Source organism: Prionailurus viverrinus, chromosome D1, assembly GCF_022837055.1.
Source record: "Prionailurus viverrinus isolate Anna chromosome D1, UM_Priviv_1.0, whole genome shotgun sequence".
NCBI lineage: Eukaryota > Metazoa > Chordata > Mammalia > Carnivora > Felidae > Prionailurus > Prionailurus viverrinus.
This window is the reverse complement of record NC_062570.1, coordinates 96570118-96586867: the sequence shown is the minus strand read 5'-3', so window position 1 is coordinate 96586867 and position 16750 is coordinate 96570118. Positions and strand designations below refer to the sequence as shown.

Genomic DNA, 16750 nt, shown 5'->3' with positions numbered 1-16750 from the left:
TGGAAAATACAGGGAACTAAAGCACCATTAGCAAGAGTCAGCAGAAACAGTAGAAATATCTATAAAAAAATTGTTGGATTATTGGGAACTATTAGATACACAATATAAGGATGCTTAACGTTTAAATAAATAAAAGTATTACAAGCATTAATTCAAAATCATCAAAAAATGCAAAGCTATTTTTGAAGAACCAAATGTAACAACGAAAACTAAAACCTCAGTGAAGACACTACTTTGCGGGGGCGGGGGGGGGCATGTTAGTAGCAAGCAATTACTCCATTGTACATAGAAAATAAACAAGTAAATGAGTTTTGTTTTTCTTTGAAGACTCTAGAGATCTGTTGATACAATGGGCTTAACTAAAATGATAAAGAACCCTGGTCAAGTACATTGGCCATGTTTTTCTCCGGGGACATTTTCTGAGTGCAAGAGCTGAGGATTGGGCTTGCTAAAGGCAGTGGCATTTCTATGAGGCGAAGGAGAATCCAACAGACCTTTTGGCAGCCATCAGGATGGCATGATGGATTGGAATCTGGAGGAACCCCCAAATGCAAGAGTTTGCCCTTTGAGACATTTGCTGAGTATTAGAACAACAGAAGGGAGAGGAAGGGACTGAGAAGACAAGGTGAAACCTTCTATAGTCTTACTGTGCTTAAAAAATAAAGTTCTGAGGAGGAACAGCCCACAAGAAGCATGTGACAGGTTTCATCCCGCTGACATTTGGAACTGCAGGGGCACTGAGTCTAATAAAGAGGCAACCTAGCTTTAGCTCAGGCTCAATACCTGTTTGGATTGGAGTGATCAGTTCTCACCCTATCCAACAGGGAAGAGGCAAACCCTCTCTGGAGAATAACACTGACTTCAGTCTTAATGGTTCTTTTATATGGAATGTCTGGCATACAAAAAAAGGAAAAAAATTATGGGACCTGCAAGGAAGCAGAAAAATGTGACTGATCATCAAAAGAAAAAAATAAGTAGACTCATGGATGATCCACATGCAGGAGGAAGCAGATAAGAACTTTAAAACTATTATGAAGACTTATAAAAACAGAGGAAAGGAAGGTGAAAAAGGTAGATTTTCAACAGATAATTGGAATTTACATGAAAGATACATAGAAAAATAGTAAAATGATTGAAAACTAAATACTACTAAATACTAACCAAAATAAAGCAGAGAGAGCTAGTTGGGTACTGCAGAAAACAGGCTTTAAGGCAAAAAGCATTAGTAATGAGATTGTCACTACATGACCAAAAAAGAGTTCAACTCACCAAAGGCATGATTCTAACTTTATTCATGTAACAAGATAGCCTCAAAATGTATGAAGCAAGAGCTGATAAAGCAGGGGAATCTGACAATCCATCATTACAGTGAGGGAATTCAAAACACTTCTCTCAGCTATTGACAGGTCAGGCAAACAAACGTTAGCAAAGATGTGGAAGATTTGGATTCAGTTAACAAGCTTAACTTAATGGACATATATAGAAGATACCAATTAGTAAATAAACATTTTTCTAAAGCACGTATGGTACGTTTTAAAAATTGGCCATAGACATAAAATACATCTCATAAAATTTCTGAGAACAGTAATAAAAAGTTGACATTTTTATTTGTTTTCTATGGCTGCTGGAACATTACCATAAACTCGGTGGCTTAAAACAAGATTACTCCCTCACAGTTCTGGAGGCCAGAAGTCCAAAGCCAGGTGCTAGGCCAAAATCAAAATGTTGGCTGGACCCTGAATGCTCCAGAACCTCTGGGGAATAATCCATTCCTGGCCTCTAACAGTTTCTGGTGGCCAGTGGCATTCCTTGACTTGTGGCTGCAACATTGCAATCTCTGCCTCTGGGGTCACACTGCTGTCTCCTCTTCTGTGTGTTATCTTCCTTCTACTAAGGATATCTAGGATTCCATGGGGCCCATCTGGATAATCTCATCTCATCTCAAGATCCTCCATTAACCTGCAAAGACCTCTTTCCACATAAGATAATAGCATTTACAGGGTACAGGGATTTGGACCTGGTTATCTTTGGGGACCATTATTCAGCCACTACAACAGGTGTGTGTGTGTGTGTGTGTGTGTGTGTGTGTGTGTGTGTGTATATATATATATACATACATATATATATATGTGAGATATGCCAGGCTAGATTCTGAGTACTTTAAAAATATGAATTCATGCTCACCAACAATCCACAAGATAGGTGCTGTTACTATTCCGTTTTCAGAAGGCAAAACTGAAGTCGAGAATGGTTCCGACTTGCCCAAGCTGTGTCGTACTCACATGTTCTTTGACCACAATGCAATTATTTAGAAATCAGTAACAAAAATTTAACTTTTGTATTCTGAAACAATTTCAGATTTATAGGAAATCTGCAAAGCAGTACAAAGAATTCCCAATACTACCTTTCACCTAGATTCTTTCAACGTTAACGTTTTAACACATTTGCTTTATCGTTTTCTGTATACATGATTTTTTATGAACCTTTTAAGATTGCAAATATAATGTCCCATTATCCCTAAATACTCTAGTGTGTATTTTCTTTTTTTTAATGGGTTATTTATTTTTGAGAGACAGAGAGAGAGAGAGAGAGAGAGAGAGAGAGAGAGAGTGCGTGAGTGGGGGAGGGGCAGAGAGAGAGGGAGACACAGCATCCGAAGCAGGCTCCATGCTGAGCTGTCAGCACAGAGTCTGAAGTGGGGCTTGAACCCACGAACCGTGAGATCATGACCTGAGCTGAAGTCAGATGTTTAACCGACTGAGCCACCCAGGCTCCCCTCTAGTGTGCATTTTCTTAAAAAACCAAGGGCTTTTCCTTGAATAACCACAGTGCAATGATCAAACTCAGGAAATTCACATTGATACAATGCTATTATATATTCTACGGACCTTTCTTAAACCTCACCCATTGTCTCAAAAATTTCTTAATCAAGATTCAATCCAAGATCATGTAACATTTACTTGTGACATTTCTTCAATCTTCTTTAATCTGAAGGTTTTGACAAATATAAGGTGGTTATATTGTGAAATATCCCTCAATTTTTCTGATATTTCTACTTGATTAGGTTCAGATTATAAATTTTTGGCAGGAATACCACATAAGTGACATAGTATCTTCAGTCCATGATATCAAAATGCACAAAATGTAAAGTTGTCTTATTAATGATGATACCAACACAAGCTCTTCAAAAAGGAAATAGCATTTATAAAAACTTGAATTTGTGCTTTTAAAAACATTTCTAGGGGCGCCTGGGCAGCTCAGTCAGTTAAGCGTTCAACTTCGGCTCATGTCTTGATCTCGCTGTTCATGAGTTCAAGCCCCACGTCAGGCTCTGTGCTGACAGCTCAGAGCCTGGAGCCTGCTTCGGATTCTGTGTCTCCTTCTCACTCTCTGCCCCTCTCCCACTCGCACTCAGTCTCTCTCTCTCTCTCAAGAATAAACATTAAAAAGTAAAAATAAAAACATTTCTAAACAATTCATAGGTCAAAGAAGTCTTAAGGTAAATTTCAATATTAGCACTCAAAAAAATGTGTATATACATGTTTATGTACACACACACACACACACAAATTGTGGAATGTAGCAAAAGATAATTAAACTTGGAACAGTAGATGTTTATGTCAGAATAGAAAAAAATATTAAACCTGAATGAAATGTTCAATTTATGAAATAAGAAAAATAACAGAATAAACTGCCAAAAATCAGGAGACCATAAAGTGAAAAGGGCAGAGAGGATCAACAAAGCCAAAAGATAGTTCTTTAAAAACTAATAAAGGGGGTGCCTGGGTAGCTTAGTCAGTTAAGCATCTGACTTTGGCTCGGGTCATGATCTCACAGTTCATGGGTTGAGTTCAAGCCCCACATTGGGCTCTCTGCACTGACAGTGCGGAGCCTGCTTGGGATTCTCTGTCTCTCCTTCTCTCTCTGTTCCTCCCCTGCTCACATGCTCACTCTCTCTCAAAAATTAATAAATAAACATTATGGGGTGCCTGGGTGGCTCGGTCGGTTAAGCGCCCGACTTCGGCTCAGGTCATGATCTCACGGTCCGTGGGTTCGAGCCCCGTGTCGGGCTCTGTGCTGACAGCTCGGAGCCTGGAGCCTGTTTCAGATTCTGTGTCTCCCTCTCTCTGTGACCCTCCCCTGTTCATGCTCTGTCTCTCTCTGTCTCAAAAATAAATAAACGTTAAAAAAAAATTTAAAAAATTTAATAAATAAACATTAAAAAAACTAATAAAGGAGACAAATTTCTAGCAAAATGGTCAAGGAAAAGAAAATGAGAGGACACAAAGATTATTGGTAAAGGAAAGAGAAAGCTTAAAAAATACAAAGATACCTTGAATTACATTATGTTAATAAATCTGGGGGGGGGGAAATATGAGTAAATGTTTAGAAATAATTTTTTTTAAATTAACTCAAGAAAAAGTATAAAGCTTGAGTTGTCTTATTTACCATTAAAGCAACATAATCGGTAGTTAAGAATCTTCCCACAAATAAATACTAGGGCCAGATGGTTTTATAAGCTTCGACGGAAAAAGATCGCTCCAATCTTTTAGAGTCTTCCAGGGCATAGTAAAATAAGCAACACGTCCCAGCTCATTTAATGAACTTATAACACTGATATGAAAGCCAGACAAGTAGGAGAAAGATTGCAAACCAATGTTCTCAATAGAGATGCAAAAATTCCAAATAAAATACCAGCAAATTGAATTCAGCAATACAAAGATCGTGAATTATAACCAAGAACTTTCGAAAAGGTGATTTTATGGTAGAAAGTCGTAACTAACCTAGATCTCTGAAATCTTCAAGGAAGAGTTCACCTAGCATACACTTTGAGTATATGTATGCACTCCTAGCTATTCTTGGAACATACCAGGCACACGCTCTCCTTGGGTTCTTTGCACAGGTTGGTCTGCCTGATATGCCCTTCTCCCACATAGCTGAAAGGCTTCCCCAGGACTGTTCAAATGCCACCTTTCTCCACGGCCTACCATGAGTACCTTATTTAAATTCACAAGCCTCCCACCCTTACCCTATATACGTGGATTCCCCCTCCTCCTTACCTTGCTTCATGTTCCCCCCATAGCATACAGGACTTATACTATGTTATTATTTTTCTTTATTTGCTTGTTTTTTAACCTGTCTCCTTAATTTGCTCACCTCCCCTTCCCCCCGTTCACATGGAAGCTCTACAGGGGCAAGAGTTTTTGTCTGCTTTGTTCACTATAGTTTCTCTCACATCCAGAAGAGCACATGGTTAGTGCTCAATAAACGCACACAACAGTATGTCTAGAAACTTTTGTAATTAGGAAGACAAGCCTGCCTTACATCCTTTTGTCCTACCGATTTTGCTTGCTTTTCAGTGACACATGTAAAAAGGAGAGTGAACAAGCTGTAATATGCCATCATCACATCAACATTGTTTAATGTAATATGTTTATGTACATGCTACACAGTGTTCCGTTACTAGATGTCTCCATATAATCCTCAACAGAATTACATTACACAAGGGAACTTAAATTCTGTCCACATTTATAAGTTTTCATCATGAGAGGATTATCAAAGTACAAAGTAGTGAGTCCTTAAAAAATTTTTTTAAATTGAATTAGTTTCCAACATATTCAATAAAAAGCTCTGATGATTTCTTTTGATGCTGGTAAACTCCAGAGAAGGTAGCAGAACCCAGGACCATCTCAACCTCAGGTAATTTTTGGTGTCAACAGACTTAAACACTTAGAGTGCTACTTAAAGTTCATTTCATTGTCATCACAATAAAGCTCTCTCACACCACATAGACACCGTCTGTGTGGTGTCGCACTAATGTTCGCGCCCTAGAAAATTCAGTGCTATCGGATTTTCTTGCACCAAGTATCAAATGAGACGGCCTCCTTCATTTAGGACAGGACCACATCTGAGGAAGTTGAGAATGATCAGAACATCTGTATTCATTCCCAGTGCACGTGGGATGAGCACAAAGACAAATGAGAATGGCAACGTCATCACGTGTGTAGGACAGTTCCTCCCGTGCCCCCCACCCAGCCCCCGTGCTACCATGTGGGAACAATGGAAGAACAGGAAATGAAAATCTGGCTCACTGTGTTGTGAGGTGAGCTGATTCTATCTGAATCTACAGGTCTCTTTTATTCTCCTTTTTTCGGGTTCAGACCTTACCTGGCACATATCAGACTATAATATCAAGTTGATATAAAGTTAGGTCTAAAAATTGTGCTCTGCTATTTTGAAAGTTTGGAATACGGTGGTTTCTCTTTTCATGAGCTTTTTCTTTCCATGTGCCTGGAAACAGACTTTCATGCATTGATCTGCAAACCTGAGTGTCAAATATAAGAGATACTAGTTGCCAAGTTGAAGTAGCAAAAGCTATAGCTTCAGAAGTTTTGAGATTGCTAAGGGATTTCCTAATCAGAATGCAACTATTTTCTAACTCGGACAGAAGAGGAAGTATTTTGTACGCTTTGTAAATCAATCCCTTCCCGGTTCTACCAACTCTCCACTGAAAGCTATCACCTGCAACCATTAACCAACCAATGTGTAAAATAAAATATTGCCCAGGTCACTGTGGCTTCACCTTTCTACAACAAAATGAGAGCAAAAAAGGCAGTGTGTTTTTCATAAAATTAAGTTAATTCAATTTAAATGATTCTGAGATTATGTTCTTACTTTTTTTGGTACTAAAATGCCTTTTCAACTATATAATGATGCTAACAGCAGATAGTACTTTGGATCTTCCCGTTTTTATTTTGCGTCCTCAGCTGGCAAAATTAAAAGCTAGAAACGCCTAAACACTGCAATACTTTTTTTTTTTTTTTTTTTGGACAAATCTCCTAGTGCTTAAAACTCAGAGCCTAAGAACCACAGCCTTGGTAAAGACCTATCTTCTGTATTGCATGTTTCACAATATTGAATTATTTCTTGATGATTTCCTTCAAACAAGTTATGGAGCAGGATAAAAGTAAGTCTCAATTTATATTAAGCCAGTGTCAAAACAGCCTTAATTTCAAGTACGAAAGAAATACATTTTTTCAATCAACACCATGGTTATATCACCTTTTATTAAAACTAGTCATATTGCTATCAATAGGGTATCAGTTTAAAACTACAAGGCCACTTCTCTGTTATCATTACTGTTGTGGGAATAGCGTGTGATCACATACGTGAGCAGTATTGGTGCAGTGCAGAAACAGAAGAGGCTGGGGACTAAGCAAGCCACTTTCCTGGATAACGGTTTTAGTGACACCATAAGCGGCTGCCCATCTCAGTGTACTTTCTGGTCCATTTACCTTTATAAATCATACCATATAGCCTCCAGTATTTACATGCATTTAAACTGAAAAGAAATATGTATCAGAGGAAAGCATATTTTAGCAGGCTTCATGTGTCAAAAAGAACTCCATATTTCATGTCTTATTTTCATGTGATGAGCTACCTTTGAGCATAAAAAGTTCCATATAAATGTACAAGCCGGGACATACTTTTAGAAAAACTTCTAGTGATGTATACTGCAATATGTCCTCCCATAAGTGAATCAGTTCAGCTCCACTCCCCCAAAAGTGTTTAAAAAAAAATGGGGGGGTGGGGGGAGCTGGCCATTACTTTTTAAAGTATATTTCATAGAAAATACAAAGATCATCATTGTTGGCATTTTGGCCAGACGAAACCACTGAAGCATTACGTCTGTCTCTGTTGTTCTGTGATTTGCTACAATCATGTTCCTTCCCATTACACTGTTCTTGCTAGTATTAGTTCTATGTCCATTTGATATGAGCATTTATATTAAACTTCAAAATAACTCCTGGTAGTATCCAGAATATATGTCTGGAATTCCTGAAAGCAACTTCTGCTCTCCTCCCAATTATGACAACATTTAGCCTTATTAGTAATTGATAAATGACAACCGCAGATTTTGGAGAGGGGGGTGTCTTGCCGTAATCCTGTGTAGGTTGGTGCACCCAGCCAAGCTACTCAGTGCAGTTATCAATGCTTAATTCTTCTTGGCTTTCTTCAGATAGCGAGCCCGTGTGGATTTGCCCATATTCGTGGTTATTTTAAAATACAGCCAGGTAGGCATGACTGAAATTATCGAGCCCTAGGGAAAGAAATGGGGAGATAGGTAATTACAGCCTATAATTTGAGCTAACTTAAAGCATCTGATCTTATGTTTTACTTTATTGTTGTTTTCTTTGTAGGTAACTTCTAAAATAAAACCACGCTGACAGCGTGGAACCTGCTTGGGATTCTCTTTCTCCCCGCTCTCTCTCTGCACCTCCCCGGCTTGTGCACACACCCACACACACCCACACACACTCTATCTCTCAAAATAAATAAACTTAAAAACAAAACACAACACAGATGCCTTGTTAGTAAGGCTAGACAATGCATATATGCTAATACATCACATGCTATTTTGTGACTCAGTGGGAATGAAAACCCCACAGCAAACTACTGATTTGAGACTTGAAAATCTACATACCATAAGAGAATGGATCAGGTATCCAGTGGTTCGGGACTGCAAGCCCACCGTTTTAATCGCAGACTTCACGAAGGTCTCTGCAGAGGGCGTATCCAGAGTGGGCTTTCGGATTTTAGACAGCTTTGTAGCTATGAAGAATGGCAGGACACTCTAGAAAGGCAACAGCCCCCGCCCCCCCAAAAAAACACACTGGTAATTAGGAAAGCAACTAATCCAGAATCTAATGACGCCTGATTGCTCTCAGTGGCACAAACGCAGACACCTTTTGGTGAAATCTAAAGTGTGTATCTTGAGAGAGAGAAGCACATGGAAAGCCAGCTTGAGAGGATACATGACAGATAAAGTAAATTGTAACAAGGCAATGTATCAATGAAACAATATGAGACTGAAAAAGTATTAAATATGAGCAGAAGTAAACGTCTGTGAACCTTTCAAAAGAAGGCAATGAACAAATCTAGAGGGCAGAGATTCCAGATAGGATACTCTTTCTACGCTGAATTGAGCACCATTACAAAACCACCACGTAGATTTTTGACATCTGATCCTCCTCAAGAGATGATGCTAATTGTCTTCACAATTTGTGGTTCATTAAGATGGTTCTACCAGCTTTGGTCCCTCTAAACTAAGCATTTCCCTTTCTCAGCCTTTGACAACCACTCTTCTTCCCTAGTTTATTATCATTCTGCATCTGAGCTTTATAAACTTTGCTACTAATAAGACAGGGCCACCTCGCCTTTTCTTTCTTTTGTTCTTTGTGGGGGAGACACTATGACCATATGGCAACAGCTTGGGTAAGCAAGGGACACTTGATGGGGGTGGTGTGGGATGACAGGTCTGAACACTACCTGTTAGAAGAACTTAACTAGTGTCAGGTTCTCTATTGCTTATGTTTGATACATTTGGACAGGATCCAACATAGAATATAAAGGAACCCTATTACAATGGTACTGAGTCATGATGCAAAAGGACCCTTCTAGCTTGAAGTAACTTGGGCTTGTCTCTTCACCAAAGAGGGAATGTATTCTGTTTATCACACATGCATGAGAGGAAAGAGTACAAATTACAATGATATTTCTATTAAACAAAAGGATCCAACACCTGGTGGTCAAAATCAAAAACTTTACTAGAGGTACAGAAGTAAAATTGAGATGTGCACTAAGTAAACTAACGTCCCCAAAGTACCTCCATACCTGGGCAGACTTTGATTAGGTGACTCTTGGTTTTTGAGAATTTGTTTGTCACTATCCACCTATCTCCCACTTACGGAGCAAAAATATTTTGTCAAAAAGGCCTTTACTTTTAAAGCCATATTGCAGCAAGGATACAGTATATGAGAGCACAAACCGAAGAGAGATCTCAGACTAACACAGTATGAAATGTTTGCTGAGGCTCATACAACGGATAAGGAAAGAAAACGTTGTTCACCAAGCTGAGTAGCAAAAGCAAAGCAAAAGAAAGCATATGCACTGTGCTCTGTCTCAAATAATGAAGGCGCATAAGCAAGCCGTGTCACATCTCTGTCTCGGGTTTCCTGGTTACAGAAAAGTAAAGATCAAAAACACGTTCCCATTTACAGATCACAAGCCTGCCAAGGGTACCATAAAGTTTTAAGTGCCTCAGGATGAATATGGTCTGATAATCATACCTCCCGATTACACAATGAGATTATCACCCTCCCTCTCTCTGTAGATACATGGCAGAAATCGGACTAGTTTGATCTTGCAGAAGAATTAAGTCGCACTGCCTGGCTGAACCACTTGATGGCAGCACAAGTTAGCTCACCATTCAGCTAACCCATCCAGATAGGGAGCCTCCCAGCTCCAGAGGTGGAGACAGGAGACACATGCCTAGGAATCCCAACTTAATCAATGTCCTTCCAGTAAAGAAATGCCAATCCAATTCTGGAAAGGGTATTTATTAATTTCTGACAGTGGTTTAAAGTCAAGGCAATTAACGTGGGCTGGCAGAAGATGCAAAGGATTCAGAGATGAAATAACTTTAGAGCTCCGTCTTAAAGTGGAGGAGTTTGCCAGGTAAACAAACAAGTGGAGAATGTTTTGGGTACTGAGAATAGCAGGGGCAGAGAAAAGGAGAGAGAGAGAGAGAATGAGCGTGATGTTCTCAGGGAGCCGGGAGCTGTGCAGTGCGGTTCAAGTGTTGGAATTGTGTGAGGCAGAGGCAGGAGGAAAGCTACACTCAAAAGAAAACTAAACCCAAGCACTGGACAGTAGTGATTTCTAGAGCACAAACCCCAAGAAAACATGGCGTTAATCACCACTCTATTGCCAGTACTTAGAGCAGACCTAGCACACAGGAGGGGCGCACAGATTTCCTGAGTGACTTAGCAACAGAATACCTCAGTGTGCACAGCACTGAAGAACTGTAGTGGGGTCCCCTTCCACTGCTGCAGTCCAGAAAATTAATTATACCAGTAAGTTGACAGTGTTAATGAGAGGTTAGACCAAAATTTTAGATATTCTGAAGCTTAAGCAAGATCATCTATCTAAACCAAGATAAATGTATAGGTCTAGTTACTTGCCAAGAATTTAAAAAGGATATTTCAAAATGCTCAGCATCACTCATCATCAGGGAAATACAAATCAAAACCACAATGGGATACCACCTCACACCTGGCAGAATGGCTAACATTAACAACTCAGGCAACAACAGATATTGGCGAGGATGCGGAGAAAGAGGATCTCTTTTGTGTTGTTGGTGGCAATGCAAGCTGGCACAGCCACTCTGGAAACCAGTATGGAGGTTCCTCAAAAAGTTGAAAATAGAACTACCCTATGACCCAGCAATTGCACAACTAGGTATTTATCCAAGGGATACAGGTATGCTGTTTCGAAAGGGTACATGCACCCCAATGTTTATAGCAGCACTATCGACAATAGCCAAAGTATGGAAAGAGCCCGAATGTCCATCGATGGATGAATGGATAAAAAAGATGTGGTGTATATATACAATGGAGTATTACTCAGCAATCAAAAAGAATGAAATCTTGCCGTTTGCAACCACATGGATGGAACTAGAGGGTATTATGCTAAGCAAAATTAGTCAGAGAAAGACAAATATATGACTTCACTCATATGAGGAATTTAAGATACAAAACAGATGAACACAACAGAAGGGAAGCAAAAATAATATAAAAACAGGGAGGGAGCCAAAACATAAGAGACTCTTAAATACGGAGAATAAACAGAGGATTACAGGAGGGGTTGGGGGAAGGGGGATGGGCTAAATGGGTAAGGGGCATTAAGGAATCTACTCCTGAAATCATTGTTGCACTATATGCTAACTAATTTGGATGTAAATTAAAAAAATAAATTAAATTAAAAAAAATAAAAAGGATATTTCAAGTTATTGTAAAAGAAATGTAACTCAAAATGTCATCTAGGTCCCTCCTTAAAAACTTCAACAAAAACACAATAAACAAGGGGGCGCATGGGTGGCTCAGTTGGTTAACCATTCAACTTCAGCTCAGGTCATGATCTCGCAGTTCATGAGTTTGAGCCCCACGTCGGGGTCTGTGCTGACAGCTGGGAGCCTGGAGCCTGCTTCGGATTCTGTGTCTCCCTCTCTCTCTGCCCTTCCCCCGTTCACATTCCCTCTCTCTCTCTCTCTCTCTCTCTCTCTCTCTCTCTTAAAACAACAACAACAGCAACAACAAAAACAAAAGAAACCCCAAACAATAATTAATCCATTTTCCTGTCTACTCATGCAAACATTACAGTGAACTGGTCGAGGGTACTCACCCTTCTATAGTTAGTATTTTGGGCAGAACAAATTTTACAACTTGCTTAAGCTCAAAACTTTGCCACTATAAACACTACTCCTTGGAAACAACCTGGGTCTTCACAGCCATAGGTGCAGGCAAGTGCCCTGGTCTTCCAACTTAGAATCCCAAAGTGAAAATAACTAACTAGGCCATAAAGCAAAGCTGTTGATGTTTTGTCCTTATTCAGCCTGTTTACAAGAAAAAAAAATTCCCTGAAGACAACCTGGTATCCCTTTTCTCATGCACTGGAGTAGCTTGCTTAGGTAATTTGGTCTTTACAAGACAATTTAGGGGGCCTTGCTCAGAAGAGGAAGGAAGGCCACTGGAACTTCATATCATGGAGTAATGGAAAGATGGAGCCCAACACTGTGCGGCAGATATTCAAGAATCAAATACTGAACCTTGTAATTTCAGGTGATAAAGTATCTCTCATACCATCACCCGTGTACTAAACACATCTTCTTGAATTTAAAAATGACCAGAACAGGGGCACCTGGGTGGCTCAGTCGGTTAAGCATCTGACTTTGGTTCAGGTCATGATCTCGTGGTTTCTGGGTTCAAGCCCCGCGTCGGGCTCTGTGCTGAGAGCTCAGAGCCTGGAGCCTGCTTCAGCCTCTGTGTCTCCCTCTCTCTTTGCAGCCTCCCTGCTCGTGCTCTGCCTCTCTCTCTCTCTCTCTCAAAAATAAACATTTAAAAAATTAATAATAAATGAATAAAAACAACCGGAACAACTCACAACCATGCTTTGGCAAACATGGATCCAGAGGGCACCGGGCTCCAGTCTATTTGCACAATATGGAATTCTAGACACGATGTCTCATCTGCCTTTTAGGAGTATTACGTTCGACGGTGTGACTGGCTCACATTCTTAAGGCAGAGGCTGTGGCTCCTATGAGGCATTTTAGAGAATCTTTTCTTCTTACATCTGTGTATTCATCTTCTATTTCAGGATCTGATATCCTCCAGATCTAACTCTATACTTAGATCCTAGCTTTGGAGTTTGTGTTATTTCACTTGCAGACCATGAGATGAGCATTTCCACAAAAAGGCTGTTGCTTTTTACCTGGACTTCCTAGAAAATGTTAGGAAAAAGGAATCACTCTGATGATGCAGAGATCCCGGACTACATGGCATTGAGCGAAGGCCTCACGGTAACATTACCTATAAACCTTAACACCTAAGCCCCATATGAAGGGGTTAAAATGTTGTATGTTCTGTACAAAGAAAATCCTCCCCCCTTTTTTTTAAAGTTTATTTATTTTGAAAGAGAGAGAGAGAGCAAGCAGGAGAGGGACAGAAAGAGAGGTGGGGGGGAGGGAGGGAGGGAGGGAGGGAGGGAGAGAGAGAGAGAGAGAGAGAGAGAGAAGATCAAGCAGGCTCTGCACTCTTAGCATGGAGCCCAATGCAGGGCTCGAACTTGTAAACTGTGTGATGATGACCTGAGCCGAAACCAAGAGTTGGACCTTAACTGACTGAGCCACCCAGGTGCCCCTGTACAAAGAAAATAACTTGATAAACACTGACTGTCTGATAATCTTACAAATGGCCTATTTCTGAATATGTGGAATTTATATGTTAACATTCATAGAACAAAAGGAGAAACAGAGTAATATCACAAAAAGCATTTATTTAACAACAAATATTTCCTGGGCACCTGGTAGGACACTGTTTTAGGCAGTGGAATATGGTTGTGAACAAAAGGAAAGTCCCTAATCTTACAGAGCTTACATCTGGGGCGGGGGTGGGGGCCCACAGACTACAAACAGTAAAAAATGTATGCTATATTGGGAGGCAATAATAAAAAGGAGAAAGAAAAGTAAACCTGAGTAGCGACAGAGGTGACAGCAGCTGTTCCTGCAGGTGACCAAGAAAGACCTCTCTGATGTGGTGACAAAGATGTCAATCTTTGCTTATATGAGCTAGCAAAAAGGCTATCTGGTTAAAGATCCTTTTAGACTGCAAGAACAGCAAGTGCAAAGGCCCTGAGGTGGACATGTGCTTGGAGTGTTTGAGGAACTTCAAGGGGACCAGAGATATAGCGGCGGGGGGAGGGGTTGGGAGGGGGCGAGATAATGTGGAACGTCTGAAATCAGAACATGGCAGGTCCTAAGAATTCATGCTTTTACTCTGAAAGAAATGAAAAGCCACGGGAGAATTTTTTTTAGTAGAGAGGTAAAATGTCCTTGATTTAGCTTTAAAGAGATGACTGTGACTGCTGGGAGCAGACTGGGGCTACAGGCAAGGATGGGAGTAGGGAGGCTGAGGAGGAAGGGACTGCAGAATGTCTAGGGCAAGAGATCGTGACAGCTTAAATTACTGGTAGCAGTGGTGGTCACAAGAAGTGGTCAGATAGTGGATAAACCGAAGTTGCTAGGATTTCCCAATGGAATGAATTTGAAATATGAGAGAAAGAGGCAGCGGGGTATGAGGTGGGAGAATGTCAGTGTTGAAATCAGACAGCCTTGACCACATACCAGGTGTCTGATCTGACCAAAATACTGAGATTCAGTTTCTTCCTTTGCAACTGGGGGAGACAGCATCTTCCTTACTGTGCTATTGTGAGGATTAAATAAAATACTGTCAGGTAAAGAATGTGGAATTTGAACCCTGGTATGTATTTGCAATTACTTTCTAAGTTTTAGAGTATGTATATTTTTCAGGATAAATTTAGAAAGAAAAACTTGGCTGAATTTTTATAGCTTGTAAGGATGCCGTATTTATAAAGAATGACTATTGAGATAACCACCTGGATGTGTCAGTTGTTTCTGGACTTACTACCTCTTACGTTTTAAAATTATTGCCCCTTAAGTTTTTACTTCTTGTGGGGCAACACTGTTTTAAGGGGCCAAGCAAAAAAGATGTTACCGATGACAAACATGGAGAGTCACCTGGCTGGAAGGGACTGGAGACCACAGATCCCAACAGGACTAATGTTACTGTTCTTAAGCCATTTCTCAAAGTTGGTGCAATTGACCAGATATGATTATCTCCTGGGAGAATTATATTGCTTTATAGTTCTACTTAGATTCCATCTGCACTAACAAAGACACACTCCATTACCTTCTTTTATTGGCATTGGCAATTAAAAAGAAGAATGGATGAAGAATTCTGTTTTCAATCCCAATAGCCACTTCTTAGTATTTGGCTTGCTAGCTCTTTGAAGCCTAGTAGATCCATATGATTACTCTAAGCTATAAAATATTTAACAAAATATAAAAGAGGAAATATCTTCTTTCATTTAAAAAAAAAACTTGAATTTTGTCTTCTCCCTCATCTCTATGTGTCTTATTTATTTTCTAAATTTATTCTGATTACTACATTTAGCTGAATTAACAAAGCCACCAACTCTCATCACCCAAGAGGACCAAAGCACTGGAAGGTGGTAACTTAAAAGAAGGGGGGGGGGGGCAGGTGAATGTCCCCATTATGGTTAAGTTCACCTCGAAACAGAGTATTCTTCTGCAATTTCCTGCTAAAAAAAAAAGGAAAGAAAGAAAACCCATTTCATTTTCAGGCCTGCTGAAACCTGCAACTGTCTTCTCTGGGTTTAGTGGTCTCAACCTGTGTCCTCGTCTGTCCTCTGATAACGAGCCAGGTAAACTAAACCCTAAGGGATGGCTTTAGAGACTTGGCTTCCCAGGAGGAGAACTGTATGGTGCAGAGAAACAGAAAGAACACAGACTCCAGAGTGATTCGAACCCAGGCTACAAATCCAGAGCTCAGTAAATTCCCTGCACTCGCCAAAGTTCTTGAACACGTCACCCTTCTCTAGTTTCTTCGTAGCGCTTATCACTCCGCAAGGTCATCCCATTCATGTATTTGTTTACTTGTTTATTGTCTGTCTCCCCACTAAACCTAAGTTCTACCACACCCATCTGTCTCTGTCTTTTTGCCACTGTATCCCCAATTACCAGACTACTAGGCACACTCTAAATATTTCTTGATTGAAGAAACGTGGCACACAATATATACCTCTAGTTTTGGACCTGCTATCCCTCGTCTTTGTAATGTGCTTTCACGATCTGTCTTCTCGTTGTGTGTGTGCCTTGAGCCTTGAGGACAAGGTCTGTGTCTGATTCACCTTTGCTGCCTCCCTGCCTAGCTAAGGACCTGTCAAATAGCAGGCATTCGCTGTCTGACAAACTGGACTGACCTTAGGAGAGTGACATGACTCCTCTTGATTCTTAGTTTCCTACTTGTAAAATGGACCTAGGTTAATGTCCACTTCAAATAAGATAACAAAATGGTTGAAAACTTGAAGCATATTGTAGATATTCAAAACATGCAAATGTCTTTCTTCTTCACACTTGTGTGTCATTTTAGTTTCCAGTGTTCTTACATATGCCCCATCCTTTGTCCCCATTTGCCAGAAGGGGAGGCTAAGGCTCAAAGTAATGAAGCAGCTTTCTGTAGGTCAGATGACCAATGACTGGCGATATCAGAACTAAAACCTTGGTTTGCTGATGCCAAGCCCAGCGTCCCTT

The 16750-nt window shown here is 40.2% G+C and overlaps 1 protein-coding gene across 1 annotated transcript in view; it reads right to left on the bottom strand.

The window, feature by feature from the left end:
- Nucleotides 1-6962: 6962 nt before the first annotated feature.
- The window catches only part of HSD17B12 (hydroxysteroid 17-beta dehydrogenase 12), a 167614-nt gene continuing 157826 nt past the window's right edge, over nt 6963-16750 (bottom strand). The window contains exons 10-11 of the mRNA XM_047878031.1: nt 8486-8635; nt 6963-8101 (exon numbers count right to left, since the gene is read on the bottom strand). Of these exons, the coding sequence (XP_047733987.1) occupies nt 7997-8101; nt 8486-8635 (255 nt within the window). The 3' untranslated portion in view covers nt 6963-7996. The remainder of the gene's footprint in view (nt 8102-8485; nt 8636-16750) is intronic.